The sequence below is a fragment of the Leptodactylus fuscus genome, chromosome 11, assembly GCF_031893055.1.
Source record: "Leptodactylus fuscus isolate aLepFus1 chromosome 11, aLepFus1.hap2, whole genome shotgun sequence".
NCBI lineage: Eukaryota > Metazoa > Chordata > Amphibia > Anura > Leptodactylidae > Leptodactylus > Leptodactylus fuscus.
In genome coordinates this window covers 24,332,560-24,355,819 of record NC_134275.1, presented here as the reverse complement: position 1 = coordinate 24,355,819, position 23,260 = coordinate 24,332,560, and the positions used below count along the sequence as shown (strand labels likewise).

The following is a 23,260-nucleotide window of genomic DNA, read 5'->3' as shown; positions in this document are numbered from 1 at the left end:
ATATAAACACTTACAGGTCCTTGTCAGATCACACACTACTGTAAAAAGACATGAACCCCTGTGATGCATTAATCCCACACTCTAGTGTCCGAAACAATGTCATGAATTTATATTCATGTATGCGTCTTTCTCTCTTAGATCTGAAATTCCCTCTCAAAATCAGAATTTTCATGTCATTGGTAATGTTGTGGTCCCCCCTGCAAAAATGTTTTGACACGGGAAGGTCAGATCTTTGTTCTTTAATAGTATGGCGATGTGAGTTCATGCGCAGTCTAAGTTGCTGTCCGGTCTCTCCAACATACAGATTATCAGTGGAGCATTTGGTACACATAATTAAATACACTACATTGGATGTGCTGCAGGTGAAGGTACCTGGAATGTTATATTCCTTGTTCGAGTTTGGTATCTCTATCCTGTCAGTGGTCAGTATGTGGGGGCAGGTTTTGCACCTCTTATTCCCACATGGAAATGTTCCTGCGTTGGTTGGGGATGTTAGTGAGCTACTGACCATCATATTCCTGAGGTTTGGTGGCTGTCTATAGCACAGGAGAGGGGGGTCCGGAAATATGGATGTTAGACGGTTGTCTTTTTGTAGTAGTGGATGTAGTTTGCGTGTGATTCCTCTCAGCGTCTCCAGGTGGGGGTTATAAGTGACAACCAGGGGCACTCGGTTGTTCTCCTGTTTGGTATTGTATCTTAATAACTCCGATCTTGGTATCCTGGTGGCTCTGGTGATTTGGTTATCAATCGTTCTTGGATGGTAACCCTGCTTCAAGAATGTGTCTCTGAGGACTCCGAGGTGTTCTTCTCTATCTGCAGGGTTAGAGCATATGCGATGGTATCTGATGGCCTGGCTGTACACAATAGAGTTCTTTATGTGTTTCGGATGAAAGCTGTCCCATCCTAGGTAGGTTGGTCGGTCAATCGGCTTCCGATACAGTGATGTCTCAATTTTGTTGTCCTGTATCTTGATGACTGTGTCTAGGAAGTTTATTTCCGAGAAGGAGTGATTGAGCGTCAGGTTGATGGTGGGATGGAATTGGTTGAATAGTTCATGGAAGGTTTTCAGCTGTTGTTCAGACCCAGTCCAAATGATTAGGATATCGTCAATGAATCGGTAGTAGGCCAGGGGCCTAATGGTGCAGGTGGAGAGGAAGTCACTCTCAAGCTTGGCCATGAAGAGATTAGCGTACTGTGGCGCCATTTTGCTCCCCATTGCGGTGCCAGTCTGCTGTAGATAGATACAGTCACCAAAAGAAAAGTAATTGTGGGTGAGGATGAATTTCGTGAGTTTCACCACTGATTCAGCGCTCATACCTCGCTTTTCCATGAAAAACTGGCAGGCGTTTACACCATCCTGGTGTGGGATGTTGGAGTACAGGGATTCTACATCCATGGTGGCCAGGATGGTTCCATCTGGAAGGGGACCTATAGTGGATAGCTTATTTAATAGGTCTGTGGTGTCCTGAAGGTAGCTGGCTGTATCCTTCACTAGGGGTTTCAGAGTGCCCTCCACCCATCCAGAGATCTGTTCAGTGAGTGTCCCCACACATGAGATGATCGGTCTCCCTGGGTTCCCAGGTTTGTGTAGTTTAGGGAGCATATAAAAAGTTCCCATTCTTGGGCTTGTTGGTATGAGGCTGCTTAGGCCTTTGGCTCCATCAGTTAGGCCCGAGATAACTTTTTTCAGTTTTTTAGAGTACTCCACTGTGGGGTCTGAATCTAATTTAGAGTAGTAGTGCGTGTCATTCAGCTGTCTGTGTGCCTCCTGTATGTAGTCTGATGTGTTCATCATGACTATAGCGCCACCCTTGTCCGCTGGTTTAATGATGATGTCGTTATTATTTCTCAGAGATTTTATAGCCCTTCTTTCCTGGGCAGTGATGTTAGACGGCAGGGCTTTATTTGTATAGGAATCACACGCAAACTACATCCACTACTACAAAAAGTCAACCGTCTAACATCCATATTTCCGGACCCCCCTCTCCTGTGCTATAGACAGCCACCAAACCTCAGGAATATGATGGTCAGTAGCTCACTAACATCCCCAACCAACGCAGGAACATTTCCATGTGGGAATAAGAGGTGCAAAACCTGCCCCCACATACTGACCACTGACAGGATAGAGATACCAAACTCGAACAAGGAATATAACATTCCAGGTACCTTCACCTGCAGCACATCCAATGTAGTGTATTTAATTATGTGTACCAAATGCTCCACTGATAATCTGTATGTTGGAGAGACCGGACAGCAACTTAGACTGCGCATGAACTCACATCGCCATACTATTAAAGAACAAAGATCTGACCTTCCCGTGTCAAAACATTTTTGCAGGGGGGACCACAACATTACCAATGACATGAAAATTCTGATTTTGAGAGGGAATTTCAGATCTAAGAGAGAAAGACGCATACATGAATATAAATTCATGACATTGTTTCGGACACTAGAGTGTGGGATTAATGCATCACAGGGGTTCATGTCTTTTTACAGTAGTGTGTGATCTGACAAGGACCTGTAAGTGTTTATATTGTCTCCACCAATTACCACATTGTCTCTAGCAAATGTCTCCACCAATTGCTTACATTGTCTCACCAACTACTAACAACCCCCCCCTCCTCCTGAAATCTAACACCCTTTGTGCCTGCTCTGTGTATATATATATATATATATATATATATATATATATATATATATATATATATATATATATATATATATATATATATATGCATCCTTCAAAAATGTTTTTAAATTTGCTTTGACAAAGGAGCCTTGCGCTTCGAAACGTTAGCCATTTGTCATCATTATGAGTTAGCCATTAAAAAGGTATCAACTACTGAAGATTACCAAGTTTTCGTGTTTTTTTTTTTTATATTTCCAACCCACTGGCTAACACGGTACAACAACGAACATTTCCCTATCCAAATTAGACTTTCTTCTCTAGCAATTATTATTATTGTAATAATTGTTTTGCTATGACAGTAATGTGTTACTGGTATAGGTCAGGGGATAGTCTTATTTTCTGGAAAATAAAAACTAAGAACCTATACAGCAAGTATGCAATCTGATAAAATGAAATTCTGAAAAAAGTGATAACATGCAGAAAAGCGGAAGAGAGATAAAATAGCCCTAGTCTTGAACCAAAACTGATCTGTGAGCATGAGATAATTTTTATTTATTAGTCAGCTGACAAGCATTTCCAATATGGCTGCTTTTTTTACAAAATAATCAGCAAAAGTCTCCAGTTAGTTGCTGTCATAATCCATGTCTGTAAACTCACACGGGTCACAGAATCTGACACGGGAGATGGAGACTGACCTTTAACAGGGGCACTGAAGTGAAACCCAATACTCAGCTCAGGATAGCAGAACCTTTAACAGGACAGTCATGTGAAAAAGGAGGCAGGCATAAGAAGAAGAAGAAGAATCTACAATATTATTCTATGTATAAACGACCAGAAAGAGCATACATGTGGCATGGTGGAAAAGGAAAAAACAAAATGAACATAAAAGCAGGAGCAGGTGCATAATTGGTGGATATAGGATTGAGTAATGTGCTTAGGCAGGAGCTACAAGCAAAATGCAAGAAGTTCATGTGAGTTGCAAACGCAAATTACTTGGAACTTTATATGATTTGTGTTTCATGAGTTTAGTTTTTACATACTACATACACAAAAGAACTGTAAAGAATAATAATATATCTTACCTGCTCAAGCTCATATGCCTTTGCCTTGTCTTCATCCCGATCTGCATTTTTCCTGTAAGCGAGACTCAGGCCCCAGACAGCAAGAATTGTATAGACATTATCACGTACCCAGGCATCTTTGTGTTCACAACTTGCAGGCAGTAGGCCAGTAACTGGATTCTGAAAAAGTAAAGAGAATAAACTCATGAGCAAGTTAAGCTGGATCATAAAGATTATGCTCCCGTTTACACAGGCATAACTATAGGAATACCAGTTCCAGCTTGCAATCTACCGCAGCATTAGTTTCCCAATGAAAGGCTTATTATGTACAAACAATTCTGCTGTGTTTCCATAAGTAGGATGGATGAATAAGATCTGCTTTTGCCACTACAGTTTATATTATCCACATTTCATGGGTTTTGGAGCCTTCAGTATAGCTAGATTCACCTGGACGAACAGGCCTCCCTTTTTTCTGAAAGGCAAAGAGGGCTATTAAAGAGGAACTTTCATCACATCCATCATTGCATTGTGTAACAGCTGCCGCCCCACTGATTCCTTCACATTGTTTTCTGTATCCCTCATTCTTCCCGAAAAATCGATGCAGATAGTTTTTGTGCCCAATATACCAATTAGGCACTAAATGGTCAAGTGGGTGGATGTGGCGAATGGTCGGGTTCCTGAGCTCTGACAATAAATGGTCAACTCTACAAAAAAAAAATGGCAATTATACAATAAAACCAACAATGCTTGATGTAAGCCGATGGCTGGTCAGGTAATGGAGGGGGTGTACATTTCTCCCAGACTACTAAGGTGGGTGAGATGAGAAAACTCCAGAAGGAATGTTTGTTCTCAGCAGACAACTTTCATCTGCTGAGCATTCTGGTAAATGCTCAGTATTAGGCTGGATTTTTAGGAATGGCAGGTAGGTTGGTAGTAGGAACTGTCACTCCACCCCCCTCCAGTCCACACTTTGGGGATGTTCCGGCAGCGACTCAGCTGCAGAGAGTCTCCTCGTCAAGGAGGTTTAAGAAGTTGCTCCAGCAGCAGACCTTTGGCAGAGCTTGGTTGGAGAGTGAAAGAGAGAGGTCATATTTTTGGAGCTGTGTCCTGAATGACTCAATTGGCTTTAGATTTCTGTTATTCTAGGTGAGGTAACCTATTCTATGTTTAGTTAGAGCCTAGCCAGGCAGGGATTTATTTTTGTATTGTTTCCTTTTGTTGCTGCACTACCTTTTTGAGTGAAAATAAAACTCTACCTTTGTTTTGGACTAAAGAAACTGGACATGTGTGTCTATGCCACCCCACCTAGCAACCCCAGACCCTGACACTGATTATTCTTCCCCTGACATTTGTAGTCAGAGAAAGGTCTCTGAAAGATAAGTCTTCTGGGTTAGACCAATATTAATCTCATGAGTATAGCCACCTTCATATGTGTTACATTCAGACTGTCTTCTTACGCAATGAGCAGGAAGTTAAACATATGTTCCCACATACAGTACATATAACTTCTTGTCTCTCTGTTGATCTGTATCCAGTTTTATCTTGAGTGTTCAAACAGAAGTGTTGCAACTATTTGGCAACTAGGACTGTCCTACTGAATCCGGGACATTTGGGAGGTCTATAAATATGCTGGGAGTACAGCAGGCCAATGTGATATTTCTTCAGTTTGTAACATACATCCACTGAGCTTCTTAGGGGTCTGTTCACACAGAGTTTCTTGGCAGTGGATTTTGATGCGGAATCTCCCTCAAAATCCACTGCGAAAAACGGCTCCCATTGACTTCAGTGGGAGCTACTCGCTTCTTTTTTCACTAGCTAGTAGCGGAAAAAATTAGCGAGATGACCCTTCTTCCCGCAGCCTACTCAGCCGTAGCACGAGCCTCCCGGAATGCCGCGACAGGATGCTGGTGCACTGCCCCGGCATCCCGCGCAAAATATCAAAATGCGGAATGCAAATTCCGCTGTGTGAACATACCCTTAAAAGGTTTGTCCAGGACGTGAAGACAATTGATATCGGATAGGTTATCAGTATCAGATCATATACAACATATAGAGTGCTGAACTCTTTAGCGATAGTGCCTAGAACTCCAGCTTTGTTCCCATTCACTTGCACAAATATAGAGCTACTTCTGACTGTATACCTAGTATATGGTATCCAACAATCTAAACAGGAGAATGGAACAGGGTCTGGGTATCAGACTCTGACCAAACTGATATAGAATACGTTAAGGTCCAGGATAACCCTTTAAAGCAAAACTAAATTTTCAAACAACTTAATTTTTTGGCATTAGCTTGGTCATTAAAAAATTTTTAAATACATTTTGTAATAAAATAAGATAATCCTTTAATAATCCCACAGTGGGGAAATTTCAGCATGTTACAGCAGCATAGTAATACAGATACAGGATAATACACAGTAATATATTACAGACGTAGGCACACATATGCTGAGAAGAGAAGATATACTAGGAGTCCATAGCAGCTAAGGAACACAAGAAAAAGAAGGAAGACTTCATGGTCATCGTCATAATCATTAGTTCTCTGTGCGGAGTGATCTTCACTTGGTTTGATGTAGATCAGGGGTAGGGAACGTACGGCTCTCCAGCTGTTGCAAAACTACAACTCCCAGCATGCATACGGGCTCTGCTGTTCTTGGAACCCCCATGGAAGTTAATGGAGCATGATGGGAGTTGTAGTTTCACAGCAGCTGGAGAGCCAAAGGTCCCCTACCCCTGATGTAGATTATACAGCCTGGTTGCGGTTGGAAGGAAGGACTTGCGATAGCTCCTTCTCACACCTGGGGTGAAGCAGACGGTCACTTACAGTGCTGCCAAGTCCCATCAGGGTCCCATACATGGGGTGGGATTTGTTCTCCTGCATGGAGGTCACCACAGACAGTATCCTTCTGTCACCCACCACCTGTACTGGGTCCAAGGGGCTCCCCAGGACAGAGCTGGCCCTTCTGATCAGTCTGTCAAGTCTATTTCTGTCCCTGGTTGATATACTGCTTCCCCAGCAGGCCACACCAAAAAAGATGGCTGATGCAACCACAGAGTTGAAGAAGGCTCTAAGAAGTGTCCCCTGGACTCCAAAGGCCCTCAGCCTCCTGAGCAGGTAGTCGGAGCACCTCTCCGTTTACTAAAGTCCACCATCATCTCCTTGGTCTTCCCAGCATTAATCCTCAGCTGGTTCCGCTGGCACCATTCAACAAAATCCCAGTTTAAGTCTCTGTATTCCCTATCGTTGCCATCAGTGATAAGGCCTACTATAGCAGAGTCATCGGAGGACTTCTGTAAGTAACAGCTGGAGGAGTTGTGCCTAAAGTCAGCAGCGTACAGTGTGAAGAGAAACTGGGCAAGAACTGTACCTTGTGGTGCCCCCATACTACAGATCACAGTGTCCGCCCTTCTTTATTATTTTTCCTGTTTGTGCATTGGGAGCAGAAATCTGCACACTAGATGTACGGGTCTGCGGGCTCTTGTATTATGCAGGGAAGCTGAGGCTTGTGAGAAGGTCAGTACATATAGTCATATCATGGGCATATAAAACCTAGTCCAGTGATTCTGATGTCAAATGAAACATGAGATTCTCAGTTCACAGATCATAGCTCTACATCAATTATTTCCAGAGATATCACCATTAGAAAACAGTCTGGACTGGGAGCAGCTGCAACTGCATATAAAAATGCCAATCTTGACTATGTTTTCAACCGATGACTCCTTTTAAGACATATGAAATCTCATCCTTCATAGGACACCAGAAGTACTATTAAATATTTTAAAATGCCCAAGATACATCAGTTAGAAGTAACCTGTTCAGCCTCAGCTTCCCTGCATAATAGAAGAACCCACCCACCCACACCTGTAGTGAAAACCGTTCACAAATTTCCAAAAGAGATAAGGAAAGAATAAAGATATGCAGTATTTCACAAAAAGGCAGCAAAATTCATCAAAGTAATTAAAGTCTAATACAAAATGTATAAATGACATAAATGTTACCAGAAAATTAAAATTATTTGAAAATATTAAAATAAAAAAAATAAAGATAGTGGGGAACATACACAAGTCACCGATGTAACAATGCTGTGTTATATTTTAGATTAATATTTAAAACATCAATTTAGTCTGTTCCAACAAAAGCAAATTACTAGTATAAAAGCAATCTTAAGAAAAAAAAGAAACAGCGCTCAGTATGCTAGATGTTAAGCTGCGTATAATAAGTACACATCTAATTGTGCCAACCAAGGCCTTTGCTATTTTGAGACATAGCCCTGTCTCACCGCTAATATTACACACGCTCAGAAAGCCAAGAATGTCCAAACGCCATAACCAAAAAAAAAAAAAAAAACAGACAAAAAAAAACACATACAACAGCAAGGAAGCAGCCTTTATACAAAGAGTTATCACTATTCTGCCTACATTGTCATCAGATAAACATAGCTTGTCATTATGAAATCCATGTTACCGTGCATTCATACAACCAAGTTTCAGTCCGTGTGTTGGCCGGATTTACCGTATGCCGGGAGATGGACTCCAAACAGTATAGTTATCTATGATGCTAGGAGTCCATTCCTCCCAGCGACAATGTCCATAACAAAAAGCTTTCACCATAGGCTCTACCCCTGTCACTGGGCCAAGTTTCAGAATCTGCACTGCAATGGTTGACAATGTACTAAACCTGCAACAAGAAATTGACTCGTGTGTGTGTGTTTTGTTTTTTTTTTTCAACCATGTGTGGCTAGCGTTTGTTTAAATCCCATCCCACTGCCAATGTACATTGTAAAGAGTGAGCCACTGTCTTCAAAGTAGCATGCCTTTCTTAACCAATAGTTACATCGTTGATGAGGTTGGATAAAGACATTAGTCCATCAAGTCCAATCTATTACCCTACAATCCCTACAGTGTTGATCCAGGGGAAGGCGAAAAGACCCCATGAGGCTCATGCCAATTGCCCTATTTCAGGGGAAAAAATTCCTTCCCGACTCCAAATCTGGCAGTCAGTATAAAAACCCTGGATCAGCCTCCCATTTGTAACACCATCCGAGGTGAATAGAAATATGTAGGCAGATGAACAGTCAATAGAACTTAAGCATAACTCCTGCTTACTTCTATGCGAGTTACAGATACAGGGTATAATGGAGCTTGTTCACCTGTTTCTGTACTCCGGCCATCTCAAACAGATGGGTATTCTGATCTCAGGCATGAGAGGCTTAGATGAGAACGGCTGCGACATTTACCCCGTTTATGACTGGACAACTTTTTTTTTTTTTTTTTTTTTTTTTTTAAAGACAAGGATTGAAAGCAATAAAATTTTATTTTGCTTGGTAATAAAATTGTCTTTCTTTTTCAGCGCTGCATAAACAGTTAACAGATCTCCATTCTCCACACAAGTAAGGCTAGGTTCACACTAAAGAATTTTACATGAATTTTGACTCAATTCCGTCCAAAATCTGCTTTTAATGGTATTCAATGGGAGACCGTGAAAAAAAAAAAAAAGGCATCCTGCTTGACGCAGAACCACCTTGTGAGGCCCATGCCAATTAACACCATTGTATCTGAGGCTAATCATTGGGAAAACCCATGGTGGAAAGCCCCAGGACTGGCTTCAAGCACCACAGGGGGTATTTGGAGATGAATAAGGGCAGAACTCCATCTCAAATTCCTGACTAAGGGCAAATGGTAACAACCACCATCTTGAAATTCACCCATATTGGGCCACATTCATCTGCACTATAATGGACGTTACTCCTTTATTTTGGCACACAAATTGTACCAATTTATTATGCAGTAAATAGTCTTTCATATTATGCCCCACAGTGGTCGTATATCTACGCCAGTATTTTGTGCAAACATTTTTACTTTACTGTTCCTTTAATCTAAACAGAACTTGTAGACATTCAAGTGTGTGACCAAAGCAACACTAGACATAGAAAGTAAATAGATTTTCACTCACAAAAATTTCTGCAGTAAAATCTAAAGGCAATCTAACCGTACTGCAAATCTCTCATTATAATGGATACATTAAAACGTAGCAAAACAAACTCCTGGCATACAGGCTATTTTATTGTTAAATAAATAGCCAAATGATCAAACAGGTAGCCAGCGTCAGTCACACTCAACTAATACTGCTGTTCATAGGACCCAAATGCAAGTTTTGGAGTTTTTGTTAAACCTGTAAGGAATAAGGTTACTGACAACCACTAGATGCAACTTTGTGAACTACAGGTCACTGTACCCAAATCTTTTTGAAATCGGTGACAATCTGTCCTAAATCCAATATAAGAAATCTCTAGGTAGAGTCGAAGGGGTGTCATCACTCGATAGAGCACATTGATACTGGCAGTCTTCGCTAATATGATCTTATTTATCTATGAGATTTCAAAGGTCTTAGCGTCACAGTTTTCAGAAGAATTTACGGCTTGTTATATATTGGAATTATTAATATGCAATACATAGGATGAAATAATAATAAATCAGGTGCACACTTGTGTGCTAGATGGAAGTCTATACCAGTCAGGACACGGTGCCTGCCTAGCTACGTATAATGCATTATAATAAATACGTTGGGCAGTGTTCACCATTCACATAAAGTGGCAAACAATTTCCTGAGTTCTGGATGGTACAATAAAGAGATACGCCATATGTCTGCACCAGAAAACTGACATAGATGCGTTGATAAATTCCCGTTTCTTGGGCATATAAGCGGCGGATTTTCAGCAAAGTCAGCAGTATATAGGTTCTATCCTTAGAGGGTCTGAATTTAGGGGTCTATGCTAGATCTCCAGGTTCCTGTGAAGGGTGTATAGCACCGTTACATAGCGAGGGCACCAAGCACATGAGAACATTGGTACTTAGACTTTTTCTTGAATTGTTGCCTTCTTTTGCTGGAGGATTACAGATATAGGTACCAATACTAGTGACTACTTGTGGCTACTACCACAGAGAGATGTTGTTATGTCGGTGGCGACTGACCTGGTGACAGAGGATGGTTTGCTGGACAAGTCTGGCGTATCTATCCAAGCGCACCCCCGAGTTACTGCGGCTCCTCATCTCTGACAGGGATCTGATGCTAGCAGCACCTATGAAGCAAGCAATACTTGTGTTATTCCTCCAGGTCAGCACTCCAGCAGCTGTCAGGACATGATGGGGGTTGTCCTCCAGCACATATAGGTATACAGACACTATCTGGAGCTGTACTCACATGTGAGTGAGCACTCAGCACACTGCCCAAGTTCTCCTTCTCCAGACTAACTTCTGCTCAGCCCTCTACATGACCAGCACAACACAAGCACATGACCCGAATATCTCCTCGTGTGAGGTAGCCCGGCCCCAAACCTCAGGGTGTCCTGGCCCCGCCCATGGCAGGGTGAGAGCAGGAGTCTTAGTTCACGCCGTGACTGGGCACTTCCTCCCCGCACCCTCAGCGGGACACGAGCCCTCCTCACTCCCTGATTGGCTGAGCTGCCGGACTCCTTACGTGGCCGAATACAGCTACCGGGGGTGGGGGGTGAGGAGAGAGCCCCGGGAACTGTCACCGGATACCGGCAGTGTCCCGTACACTCTGTGTATACTGACCCTTGTGTGTGGCTGCTGAGTAGTGGCCTGCCACCTAGTGGTTACAATCGGATTTGCTTAACAGGTTGGAACTTGCAAAATTTGGGTTTTTTTTAATGAAAAATAAAACAGAAATACAATAAATGCCACTAGAAACAATGAGAAGTCATCTAGTAAATCCTGAAAGATGGCAGGGTATCCCCAGCTCATGAAAGCCATTGAATGGTCAGGTTGCAACCCAACAATTGCTGCAACTGCTAAAATCATAATAAATATACATTTCATTTATATAGCACCAACATATTCTATGCACTGTACACTTTGTAGGGTTCAAATATAGACAAAAATATTTTTTTTTACAATTTTCCTGATCACATTACATCGTTGAACTCAGAGATACTCTACGATCTGTGACCACACGATGTGCTTTGTGGTAAAAGTCGCTGCATGAGGGTTGGTTCACACTAGCATACGTATTCCGTCCGGAAGGAGTCCGCATGAAGACCCCGCCGGACGGAATACAAGCGCTGTGCTGTCAAAGCGCACAGACCCCATAGACTATAATGGGTTCCTTGTGCCTGCACGAATCAGTCTATGGGGTCTGTGCATTTTGATAGCACAGCGCTTGCAGTTGTGCTTGTATTCCGTCCGGGGGTCTCTATGCGCACTCCTTCCGGACGGAATACAAATGCTATTGGGTTGTTGTGAGCCAACCCTCACATGCATATATATAATGGATGTTTTTAACCCTTTACACCCATTGTAGACCATAAAGACCAAACAATTATTTTGCATTTTTCAGTTATCACATACCAAGGCCTATAACTTTGAAAACAATTTTCTCAATGACAGCTAGATTTTTTTGCGGGAAAATTGGTAGTGTTTAAGGGTTCATTCACACGGAGGAAAATGGTGCTGAATTTGGTGCTGAATTTCAGCGCTGAAAAAAAAAGCCTGCCACTGACTTCAATGGGTTCCTTTTTTTGCTAGCAGAATTTCAGTTCTGCTACCAGAAAAAGGAACCCATTGAAGTCAAAGGGAGGCGCTTTTTTTTTTTTATCAGCGCTGAAATTCAGCACCAAATTCTCTGCTACCAGAAAAAGGAACCCATTTAAGGACTAGTTCACACGGGTCAAGGAGGTGGATTTTGACAGCGGATTTCGCCTCAAAATTTGCCTCCATACAATGGTGGTCTATGGAGACCACTAGCGTTCTTTTTTCCTCTAGCAGCATGCTGCCCTTTCTTCAGGCGGATTCTGCGGCTCGCTAGGCCGTGGCTTCCGCCTGGTGGCAGCAAACTCCGGGGTCACCCCAGTCATTTGAGCCAACTCCGGAGGCGGAAGCCGCGACCGCGATGGTCATGGCAAGCGGGTTTTGACCCGAGAGTGACGCGGCTGCCAAAATCCACCCTACCACCCCCCGTGTGAATGAGCCCTAAGTCAATGGGAGACTTTTTTTCAGCACTGAAATTCAGCAACAATTTCAGTGCCATTTTCCTCTGTGTGAATGGACCCTGAATAGTACTATTTTGGGATAGGTATACCTAATTGATTATCTTTTAAGGCTAAGTTCACACCTGTGCTGGTTCTCCGCTGGGAGATGCCGTTCCCCACTCCATTTGAAAATGATAATAATTTTTTGCCCTTTTTTGGCGGAAACCCGATGGACCCCATTATAGTCTATGGGGTCGTCAGGTAACTGCTTTTCTAAGCAGATTAGGTTTCCATTTGGGGGTCCCATGAGTACTTCATCTTTGCAAGGCAAATTGTACTTCATATGGGTACCAATGAATATTCCATATGATGTACTGGGGAGCTGTAAAAAATTTAGAATGGGGTGGAATTAGAGAAAAACTGCATTTGCTCAACTTTTACAGGCTTTGTTTTTATGTTGTTCACTGTGTAGCCAAAAGAACATGTCACAATTCCATGAGTTGGTGTGATTAAGGGGATATCAAATTTATATAGGTTTTTTTTTTTTTTTTTTTTTTTTGCAGTCTAGTCTTGTTGCCCCTGGGTCTTGCTTTAGTGAAAGTCCTCGCCACATGTGACCGCTGAGGCCAATCCGCGGCCTGAGGTTAAAGTACAGGAACCAGGGCGTCACTAGACTTTGATGTCCTGTGTCCTTTCCTTGGGCCACTTAGAAAATGGACACATGCGCTGAGGATTTCTGCCAAAACAAGACCCAGGAGCAGCAGGACCGTGATGGGAAACACGGAAGCATTAGTATTGGTATGTTTTTTTTATTTTTACCTTCCTGTCCTCCTGGCAAAAAATGAGTTATCCTGTACAACTCCTTTAAAAAAGAAATCCACAAATTTAAAAAATATATTTATACAGTATTGAATAAGACATTTTTTTTTTTTTTGGGGGGGGGGGCTGTCCAGGAATTACAAGTTTTTGCCAGGAGGCAGGGAAAGGTAAAAAAAAAAACAAACAACATTCTCACCTGTCCCGACGCTCCAGTGTCCCCCACTGCCTGGGGGCTTTTCCAGCAAAAGTCCTTGCCATATGTGACATCTGAGACCTATCAGTGGCCTAAAGAAAGGAATCAGGATGTCACAGGACAAGGGTCTGGGATATTACAGTGCAAGGGACAGGTGAGTTTTTCTTTTTCACCTTCCCTGGCCTCCTGGCAACAATCTGTAATTCCTGGATAACCTCTTTAAAGTTTTTGTATTTTTATTTATTTAATTTTTAGACCCTCTAGGGGTCTTGAACCAAAGGGGTCTGATCCCTAAAACTAATATAACGCACTGTAAAATCTGTTTACTTCTATTACAGACTGCCTAGCACAGCCTGTAATTGAAGTCTATAACAGACAAGCCTGGGAGCCTTCAATAGGATCACTTTAAGATGGAAAGTGATCCAGTTCCTGAGCAGCCACCATATTTAAACTACTGCCAGGAAAGGGTTAAACCTGGGATAAACACTTAATCCTGAGATAAAATGGAAATAATATAAAGACAGACTAGTTGGCACATACGGTCTTATTTTCTGCTGTCAATCTTCTATGTTTCTATAAATATCATCGGTGATATTCACACAATAATTTTATTTGACAGTACATTTTAATTAACCTCCAAGATATAGAGCATATCTGATTTTTTCCAGTGACATGCATTCCTCATGAGAGTTTATGAGGAATCCATGAAACCCAGTATGAAAATAGTATGGATGCAAAATACCCAAGAACAGACTGATGCAAAAATCTTCATAAGTCATCCTATGATGGATAACAGCAATGGATATTAATAGCGGTAGACAGTATCACACATAAAAAAATTTTAAATAACATATATATATATATATATATATATATATATATATATATATATATATATATATATTCCTATAACACTATAAAATAAACACTAAGATCATTGCCATCATTCAATCCTTCATCATCTTTGTTCACTCTTCTCTGCCTCATAAATTTGTCATAGGGAATTGTCGGCTTCATATGTTGTGGATGGCTGCTCTGGAATTGACGATACGCATTTAGGAGACCATCTAGATTCTAGACCACTTTTCTATATGGTATTAAAGGATAGATAACCCTTTTTCCACATCTTACTCTTTTTATATCTTGCAGAACCTTCAAAAACTTATTGATATCCTTGAAATATGATGGTACATCCCGTAACAAATGTTGCAATAACCAATCAAAATACTTAGAGAGTGGCTCCATAACTGAACCCACCCCATTGCCTATTGGCCTCTCTAATGTAATACTAATGTTGCCCACCGTATCTGCTTTTTTTTTTTTTTTTTTTTTTTTAGCTATGACATTATTTAAAGACTTGGGAGGGGGCAACAGGGTACTGCCTTTATTTCTTTTTCTTTTAATAAATTCTTTATTTATAGCATATAAATAAATCAAACAAACAGTACAAAAACAAAGTAGGCCAAAACAGCATGGGCCTGCAAACACATCAAGTAACAGGGAACAAAGGCAGTGCAGTAAGACAAGAACACAGCAGGTGGACCAAATCCTAATAACAATGACAATGCCAGAAAGAAAGAGATAAAGGAAAAGAGAAAAAAAAAGAAGAGAAAAAAAGGGGGAAGGAAACAGAGGGACGATAAGAAATGGAAGAAAGCAAAGCAGGTGGCCCCAGCCCTCCATCCACAAGCGCATGGCCTGTGGACTGGCATTCAACTCACCAGGTCTCTATAAATATGAGTACCCTGACTCATGTGTCGGCAAGACACCTGTGGACCTGTGATTTTTCAAGTAGCATCGCCAAGCTCCTGCTGCCGCTGGTTTCCTGCAGCAGCAGGAGCATGGCGATGCTGCGGGCTCCGGCACCTGTGCCAGCGGCTAAAACCCTCTCCGGCATCCGCCGTTCTATTAGAGTGAATGCCGAGTCTTTAAGTATAATGGCGCCACTCTGCTGCAGAGCAGTCGCCATAGCAACTGGGTCTCTGCTGATCGCAGGCATTAAATACCCCCCCCCAAAAAAAAAAAAAAAAAAAAAAAAAATACTCGACTGCTTGCTTGACTCGAGTATAAGCCGAGGGGGGCCTTTTCAGCACAAAAACTGTCCTGAAAAACTCGGCTTATACTCGAGTATATACGGTAAATTAATATAACACTCAAGGGTTAAAAATGTCTGCTTTATTAATCCCTTCAAAAGTGTAGTTTCAAAAATGGGGTCACGTATCTGCAGATTCCAGTTTACTTGTAATTCAGGGGCTGTACAAAAAGCCATGATGTCCCCAAAAAATTGTGCTTCAAAGACCAAATAGCGCTTTTAAACAATAATGAAAAATCACAGCCCAAAATAAGCAAAATGCATGTATACAACTGATGAAAAAGAAGATGATGCACGGAAAACACCTCCTGACCAGAAGCCTGATGACAAAGTCCACAAGTAAAAAAGTATTCCAGCACCAAAATAATTTTAAAAAGTCCTAAAACGTAACTTTTAATGCAAAAATATATATTAATGACATAAAAGACATCACAAAATGCCAACCAGGGAAAGAGAAAAAAAAATTGCTGATGCCACTGTGGTCACATGCGGTGGGGACTTCCAATTAAAGAAAACACGAGTCGCGGGACCAGACAGTTCTTAAAGACAGCAGAGCACTGGACAGGTGAGTATGTTTTTTTTTCCCACCTTCCCCAGTCTAATTTAATTTTTTCATCTATGTGGGAAGAGGGATAGAGACAGTAGGTGAGGGTAGCGACTGTTCAGATGGCGATGTGGTGACAGTAGTGTTATTGGAGGTTGTAGGCCTTCCTCAATAGGTGAGTCTTCAGGGCCTTCTTGAAGCTTTTGATTGTGCTAGTCAGTCTTATGGGATGGACAGGAGAAATCTTGGAGACGGTTGTGTGAGGAGCGGATGAGAGCAGAGCGGAGTAGGAGGTCATTGGAGGATCTGAGGTTACGTGTGGGCAGGTAGTGGGAGATTAGGTCAGAGATATATGGAGGGGACAGGTTGTGGATGGCTTTGTATGTAGTAACTTGAACTGTATTCACTGGGTAGTGCGTAGCCAGTTGTAGTGCTAAGGTATTAATTGACCATCCGGAATCCATATTGACAGTATCCCTTTAAGAATATTAGATGGTAACAGTTAGCCTGTAAGTTCTGTAGACTTGGTAATGTTTGGTGAGAGACGCTGCATGTTTTCACATAGCTCTCTTATCAATGTTTCTCACAGAGTATAGTTATGAGAACGCTGTACCATATAATGCTGGTTGATGGGAATGCAGGTGTGCTTAGTACCAGGAGCATTCAACATCCGATGAAGGATTTTTCCAGTGTCTGGTTAACCTCTGAAGAGCTGGCCATTCGGAGGGGGGAGGCCTTATACTGGACAAATACTGATCTGTTAGGGCTTGTTCACATGGGGGCGGATTTTGACACAGAGAGTGACGCAGGAGCCGCGTCACTCTCAGGTCAAAACCCGCCTGCCACAACCATCGTGGTCGCGGCTTTCCCCTCCGTAGCCAGCTCAAATGAATGAGCCGATAGCGGAGGGTGCTGCCACTAGGCGGAAGCCGCGGCTCAGCGCGCCGCAGCTTCCGCCTGAAGAAAGGTCATGTTGCTTCTTTTTTTTCTACTAGCAGAAAAAAAAAATGCAATCTACATAGACCACTATTGTAATGGGCGGCTGTCAAAATCTGCCCCTTTGTTCACGTGTGAACTAGCCCTTAGTTTGCGTAGCACGGGTTACGCAAGCATTTGGGTTCCACAAGTTCCACGGGTTCCACAAGTCTGCCTGTGAGGCGGCTCCTTCATAGTAATACTGTGATGGCCGCTCTGTATTACTATTCTTCCTATTACATCTCTTATCAGTGTCAGGACATAGTAATACTGTGAGGGCCGCTCTGTATTACTATTCTTCCTATTACATCTCTTATCAGTGTCAGGACATAGTAATACTGTGATGGCCGCTCTGTATTACTATTCTTCCTATTACATCTCTTATCAGTGTCAGGACATAGTAATACTGTGATGGCCGCTCTGTATTACTATTCTTCCTATTACATCTCTTATCAGTGTCAGGACATAGTAAAACTGTGAGGGCGGCTCTGTATTACTATTCTTCCTATTACATCTCTTATCAGTGTCAGGACATAGTAATACTGTGATGGCCGCTCTGTATTACTATTCTTCCTATTACATCTCTTATCAGTGTCAGGACACAGTAATACTGTGATGGCCGCTCTGTATTACTATTCTTCCTATTACATCTCTTATCAGTGTCAGGTCCTAGTAATACTGTGATGGCCGCTCTGTATTACTATTCATCCTATTACATCTCTTATCAGTGTCAGGACATACTAATACTGTGAGGGCGGCTCTGTATTACTATTCTTCCTATTACATCTCTTATCAGTGTCAGGACATAGTAATACTGTGAGGGCCGCTCTGTATTACTATTCTTCCTATTACATCTCTTATCAGTGTCAGGACATAGTAATACTGCGAGGGCGGCTCTGTGTTACTATTCTTCCTATTACATCTCTTATCAGTGTCAGGACATAGTAATACTGTGAGGGCCGCTCTGTATTACTATTCTTCCTATTACATCTCTTATCAGTGTCAGGACATAGTAATACTGTGATGGCCGCTCTGTATTACTATTCTTCCTATTACATCTCTTATCAGTGTCAGGACATAGTAATACTGTGAGGGCGGCTCTGTATTACTATTCTTCCTATTACATCTCTTATCAGTGTCAGGACATAGTAATACTGTGATGGCCGCTCTGTATTACTATTCTTCCTATTACATCTCTTATCAGTGTCAGGACATAGTAATACTGTGATGGCCGCTCTGTATTACTATTCTTCCTATTACATCTCTTATCAGTGTCAGGTCCTAGTAATACTGTGATGGCAGCTCTGTATTACTATTCATCCTATTACATCTCTTATCAGTGTCAGGACATACTAATACTGTGAGGGCCGCTCTGTATTACTATTCTTCCTATTACATCTCTTATCAGTGTCAGGACATAGTAATACTGTGAGGGCCGCTCTGTATTACTATTCTTCCTATTACATCTCTTATCAGTGTCAGGCCATAGTAATACTGTGATGGCTGCTCTGTGTTACTATTCTTCCTATTACATCTCTTATCAGTGTCAGGACATAGTAATACTGTGAGGGCCGCTCTGTATTACTATTCTTCCTATTACATCTCTTATCAGTGTCAGGACATAGTAATACTGTGAGGGCCGCTCTGTATTACTATTCTTCCTATTACATCTCTTATCAGTGTCAGGCCATAGTAATACTGTGATGGCTGCTCTGTGTTACTATTCTTCCTATTACATCTCTTATCAGTGTCAGGACATAGTAATACTGTGAGGGCCGCTCTGTATTACTATTCTTCCTATTACATCTCTTATCAGTGTCAGGTCCTAGTAATACTGTGATGGCCGCTCTGTATTACTATTCTTCCTATTACATCTCTTATCAGTGTCAGGACATAGTAATACTGTGAGGGCCGCTCTGTATTACTATTCTTCCTATTACATCTCTTATCAGTGTCAGGACATAGTAATACTGTGATGGCTGCTCTGTGTTACTATTCTTCCTATTACATCTCTTATCAGTGTCAGGACATAGTAATACTGTGAGGGCCGCTCTGTATTACTATTCTTCCTATTACATCTCTTATCAGTGTCAGGACATAGTAATACTGTGAGGGCCGCTCTGTATTACTATTCTTCCTATTACATCTCTTATCAGTGTCAGGTCCTAGTAATACTGTGAGGGCTGCTCTGTGTTACTATTCATCCTATTACATCTCCTATCAGTGTCAGATCCTAGTAATACTGTGATGGCTGCTCTGTATTACTATTCTTCCTATTACATCTCTTATCAGTATCAGGACATAGTAATACTGTGAGGGCGGCTCTGTATTACTATTCTTCCTATTACATCTCTTATCAGTGTCAGGACATAGTAATACTGTGAGGGCAGCTCTGTATTACTAGTCATCCTATTACATCTCTTATCAGTGTCAGGACATAGTAATACTGTGAGGGCGGCTCTGTATTACCATTCTTCCTATTACATCTCTTATCAGTGTCAGGACATAGTAATACTGTGAGGGCGGCTCTGTATTACTATTCATCCTATTACATCTCTTATCAGTGTCAGGTCCTAGTAATACTGTGATGGCCGCTCTGTATTACTATTCATCCTATTACATCTCTTATCAGTGTCAGGACATAGTAATACTGTGATGGCCGCTCTGTATTACTATTCTTCCTATTACATCTCTTATCAGTATCAGGACATAGTAATACTGTGAGGGCGGCTCTGTATTACTATTCTTCCTATTACATCTCTTATCAATGTCAGGACATAGTAATACTGTGAGGGCAGCTCTGTATTACTATTCTTCCTATTACATCTCTTATCAGTGTCAGGTCCTAGTAATACTGTGATGGCCGCTCTGTATTACTATTCATCCTATTACATCTCTTATCACTGTCAGGACATAGTAATACTGTGAGGGCGGCTCTGTATTACTATTCTTCCTATTACATCTCTTATCAGTGTCAGGTCCTAGTAATACTGTGATGGCCGCTCTGTATTACTATTCATCCTATTACATCTCTTATCAGTATCAGGACATAGTAATACTGTGAGGGCGGCTCTGTGTTACTATTCTTCCTATTACATCTCTTATCAGTGTCAGGACATAGTAATACTGTGATGGCCGCTCTGTATTACTATTCTTCCTATTACATCTCTTATCAGTGTCAGGACATAGTAAAACTGTGAGGGCGGCTCTGTATTACTATTCTTCCTATTACATCTCTTATCAGTGTCAGGACATAGTAATACTGTGATGGCCGCTCTGTATTACTATTCTTCCTATTACATCTCTTATCAGTGTCAGGACACAGTAATACTGTGATGGCCGCTCTGTATTACTATTCTTCCTATTACATCTCTTATCAGTGTCAGGTCCTAGTAATACTGTGATGGCCGCTCTGTATTACTATTCATCCTATTACATCTCTTATCAGTGTCAGGACATACTAATACTGTGAGGGCCGCTCTGTATTACTATTCTTCCTATTACATCTCTTATCAGTGTCAGGACATAGTAATACTGTGAGGGCCGCTCTGTATTACTATTCTTCCTATTACATCTCTTATCAGTGTCAGGCCATAGTAATACTGTGATGGCTGCTCTGTGTTACTATTCTTCCTATTACATCTCTTATCAGTGTCAGGACATAGTAATACTGTGAGGGCCGCTCTGTATTACTATTCTTCCTATTACATCTCTTATCAGTGTCAGGTCCTAGTAATACTGTGAGGGCTGCTCTGTGTTACTATTCATCCTATTACATCTCCTATCAGTGTCAGATCCTAGTAATACTGTGATGGCTGCTCTGTATTACTATTCTTCCTATTACATCTCTTATCAGTATCAGGACATAGTAATACTGTGAGGGCGGCTCTGTATTACTATTCTTCCTATTACATCTCTTATCAGTGTCAGGACATAGTAATACTGTGAGGGCAGCTCTGTATTACTAGTCATCCTATTACATCTCTTATCAGTGTCAGGACATAGTAATACTGTGAGGGCGGCTCTGTATTACCATTCTTCCTATTACATCTCTTATCAGTGTCAGGACATAGTAATACTGTGAGGGCGGCTCTGTATTACTATTCATCCTATTACATCTCTTATCAGTGTCAGGTCCTAGTAATACTGTGATGGCCGCTCTGTATTACTATTCATCCTATTACATCTCTTATCACTGTCAGGACATAGTAATACTGTGAGGGCGGCTCTGTATTACTATTCTTCCTATTACATCTCTTATCAGTGTCAGGTCCTAGTAATACTGTGATGGCCGCTCTGTATTACTATTCATCCTATTACATCTCTTATCAGTATCAGGACATAGTAATACTGTGAGGGCGGCTCTGTGTTACTATTCTTCCTATTACATCTCTTATCAGTGTCAGGACATAGTAATACTGTGATGGCCGCTCTGTATTACTATTCTTCCTATTACATCTCTTATCAGTGTCAGGACATAGTAAAACTGTGAGGGCGGCTCTGTATTACTATTCTTCCTATTACATCTCTTATCAGTGTCAGGACATAGTAATACTGTGATGGCCGCTCTGTATTATTATTCTTCCTATTACATCTCTTATCAGTGTCAGGACACAGTAATACTGTGATGGCCGCTCTGTATTACTATTCTTCCTATTACATCTCTTATCAGTGTCAGGTCCTAGTAATACTGTGATGGCCGCTCTGTATTACTATTCATCCTATTACATCTCTTATCAGTGTCAGGACATACTAATACTGTGAGGGCCGCTCTGTATTACTATTCTTCCTATTACATCTCTTATCAGTGTCAGGACATAGTAATACTGTGAGGGCCGCTCTGTATTACTATTCTTCCTATTACATCTCTTATCAGTGTCAGGTCCTAGTAATACTGTGATGGCCGCTCTGTATTACTATTCTTCCTATTACATCTCTTATCAGTGTCAGGACATAGTAATACTGTGAGGGCCGCTCTGTATTACTATTCTTCCTATTACATCTCTTATCAGTGTCAGGACATAGTAATACTGTGATGGCTGCTCTGTGTTACTATTCTTCCTATTACATCTCTTATCAGTGTCAGGACATAGTAATACTGTGAGGGCCGCTCTGTATTACTATTCTTCCTATTACATCTCTTATCAGTGTCAGGACATAGTAATACTGTGAGGGCCGCTCTGTATTACTATTCTTCCTATTACATCTCTTATCAGTGTCAGGTCCTAGTTATACTGTGAGGGCTGCTCTGTGTTACTATTCATCCTATTACATCTCCTATCAGTGTCAGATCCTAGTAATACTGTGATGGCTGCTCTGTATTACTATTCTTCCTATTACATCTCTTATCAGTATCAGGACATAGTAATACTGTGAGGGCGGCTCTGTATTACTATTCTTCCTATTACATCTCTTATCAGTGTCAGGACATAGTAATACTGTGAGGGCAGCTCTGTATTACTAGTCATCCTATTACATCTCTTATCAGTGTCAGGACATAGTAATACTGTGAGGGCGGCTCTGTATTACCATTCTTCCTATTACATCTCTTATCAGTGTCAGGACATAGTAATACTGTGAGGGCGGCTCTGTATTACTATTCATCCTATTACATCTCTTATCAGTGTCAGGTCCTAGTAATACTGTGATGGCCGCTCTGTATTACTATTCATCCTATTACATCTCTTATCAGTGTCAGGACATAGTAATACTGTGATGGCCGCTCTGTATTACTATTCTTCCTATTACATCTCTTATCAGTATCAGGACATAGTAATACTGTGAGGGCGGCTCTGTATTACTATTCTTCCTATTACATCTCTTATCAATGTCAGGACATAGTAATACTGTGAGGGCAGCTCTGTATTACTATTCTTCCTATTACATCTCTTATCAGTGTCAGGTCCTAGTAATACTGTGATGGCCGCTCTGTATTACTATTCATCCTATTACATCTCTTAT

The 23,260-nt window shown here is 41.4% G+C and overlaps 1 protein-coding gene across 5 annotated transcripts in view; it reads right to left on the bottom strand.

Moving 5' to 3' along the window:
- The window catches only part of PHKA1 (phosphorylase kinase regulatory subunit alpha 1), a 67,284-nt gene extending 56,139 nt beyond the window's left edge, over nt 1-11,145 (bottom strand). For 3 of the 5 annotated variants that reach the window (XM_075259734.1, XM_075259735.1, XM_075259736.1), the window contains exons 1-3: nt 10,891-11,145; nt 10,662-10,768; nt 3,712-3,870 (exon numbers count right to left, since the gene is read on the bottom strand). In XM_075259734.1, coding sequence (XP_075115835.1) covers nt 3,712-3,870; nt 10,662-10,739 — 237 coding nt within the window. In that variant the 5' untranslated portion in view covers nt 10,740-10,768; nt 10,891-11,145. The remainder of the gene's footprint in view (nt 1-3,711; nt 3,871-10,661; nt 10,769-10,890) is intronic. The other 2 variants (XM_075259737.1, XM_075259738.1) reach the window with 1 other exon arrangement.
- Between the last annotated feature and the right edge of the window lie 12,115 nt (nt 11,146-23,260).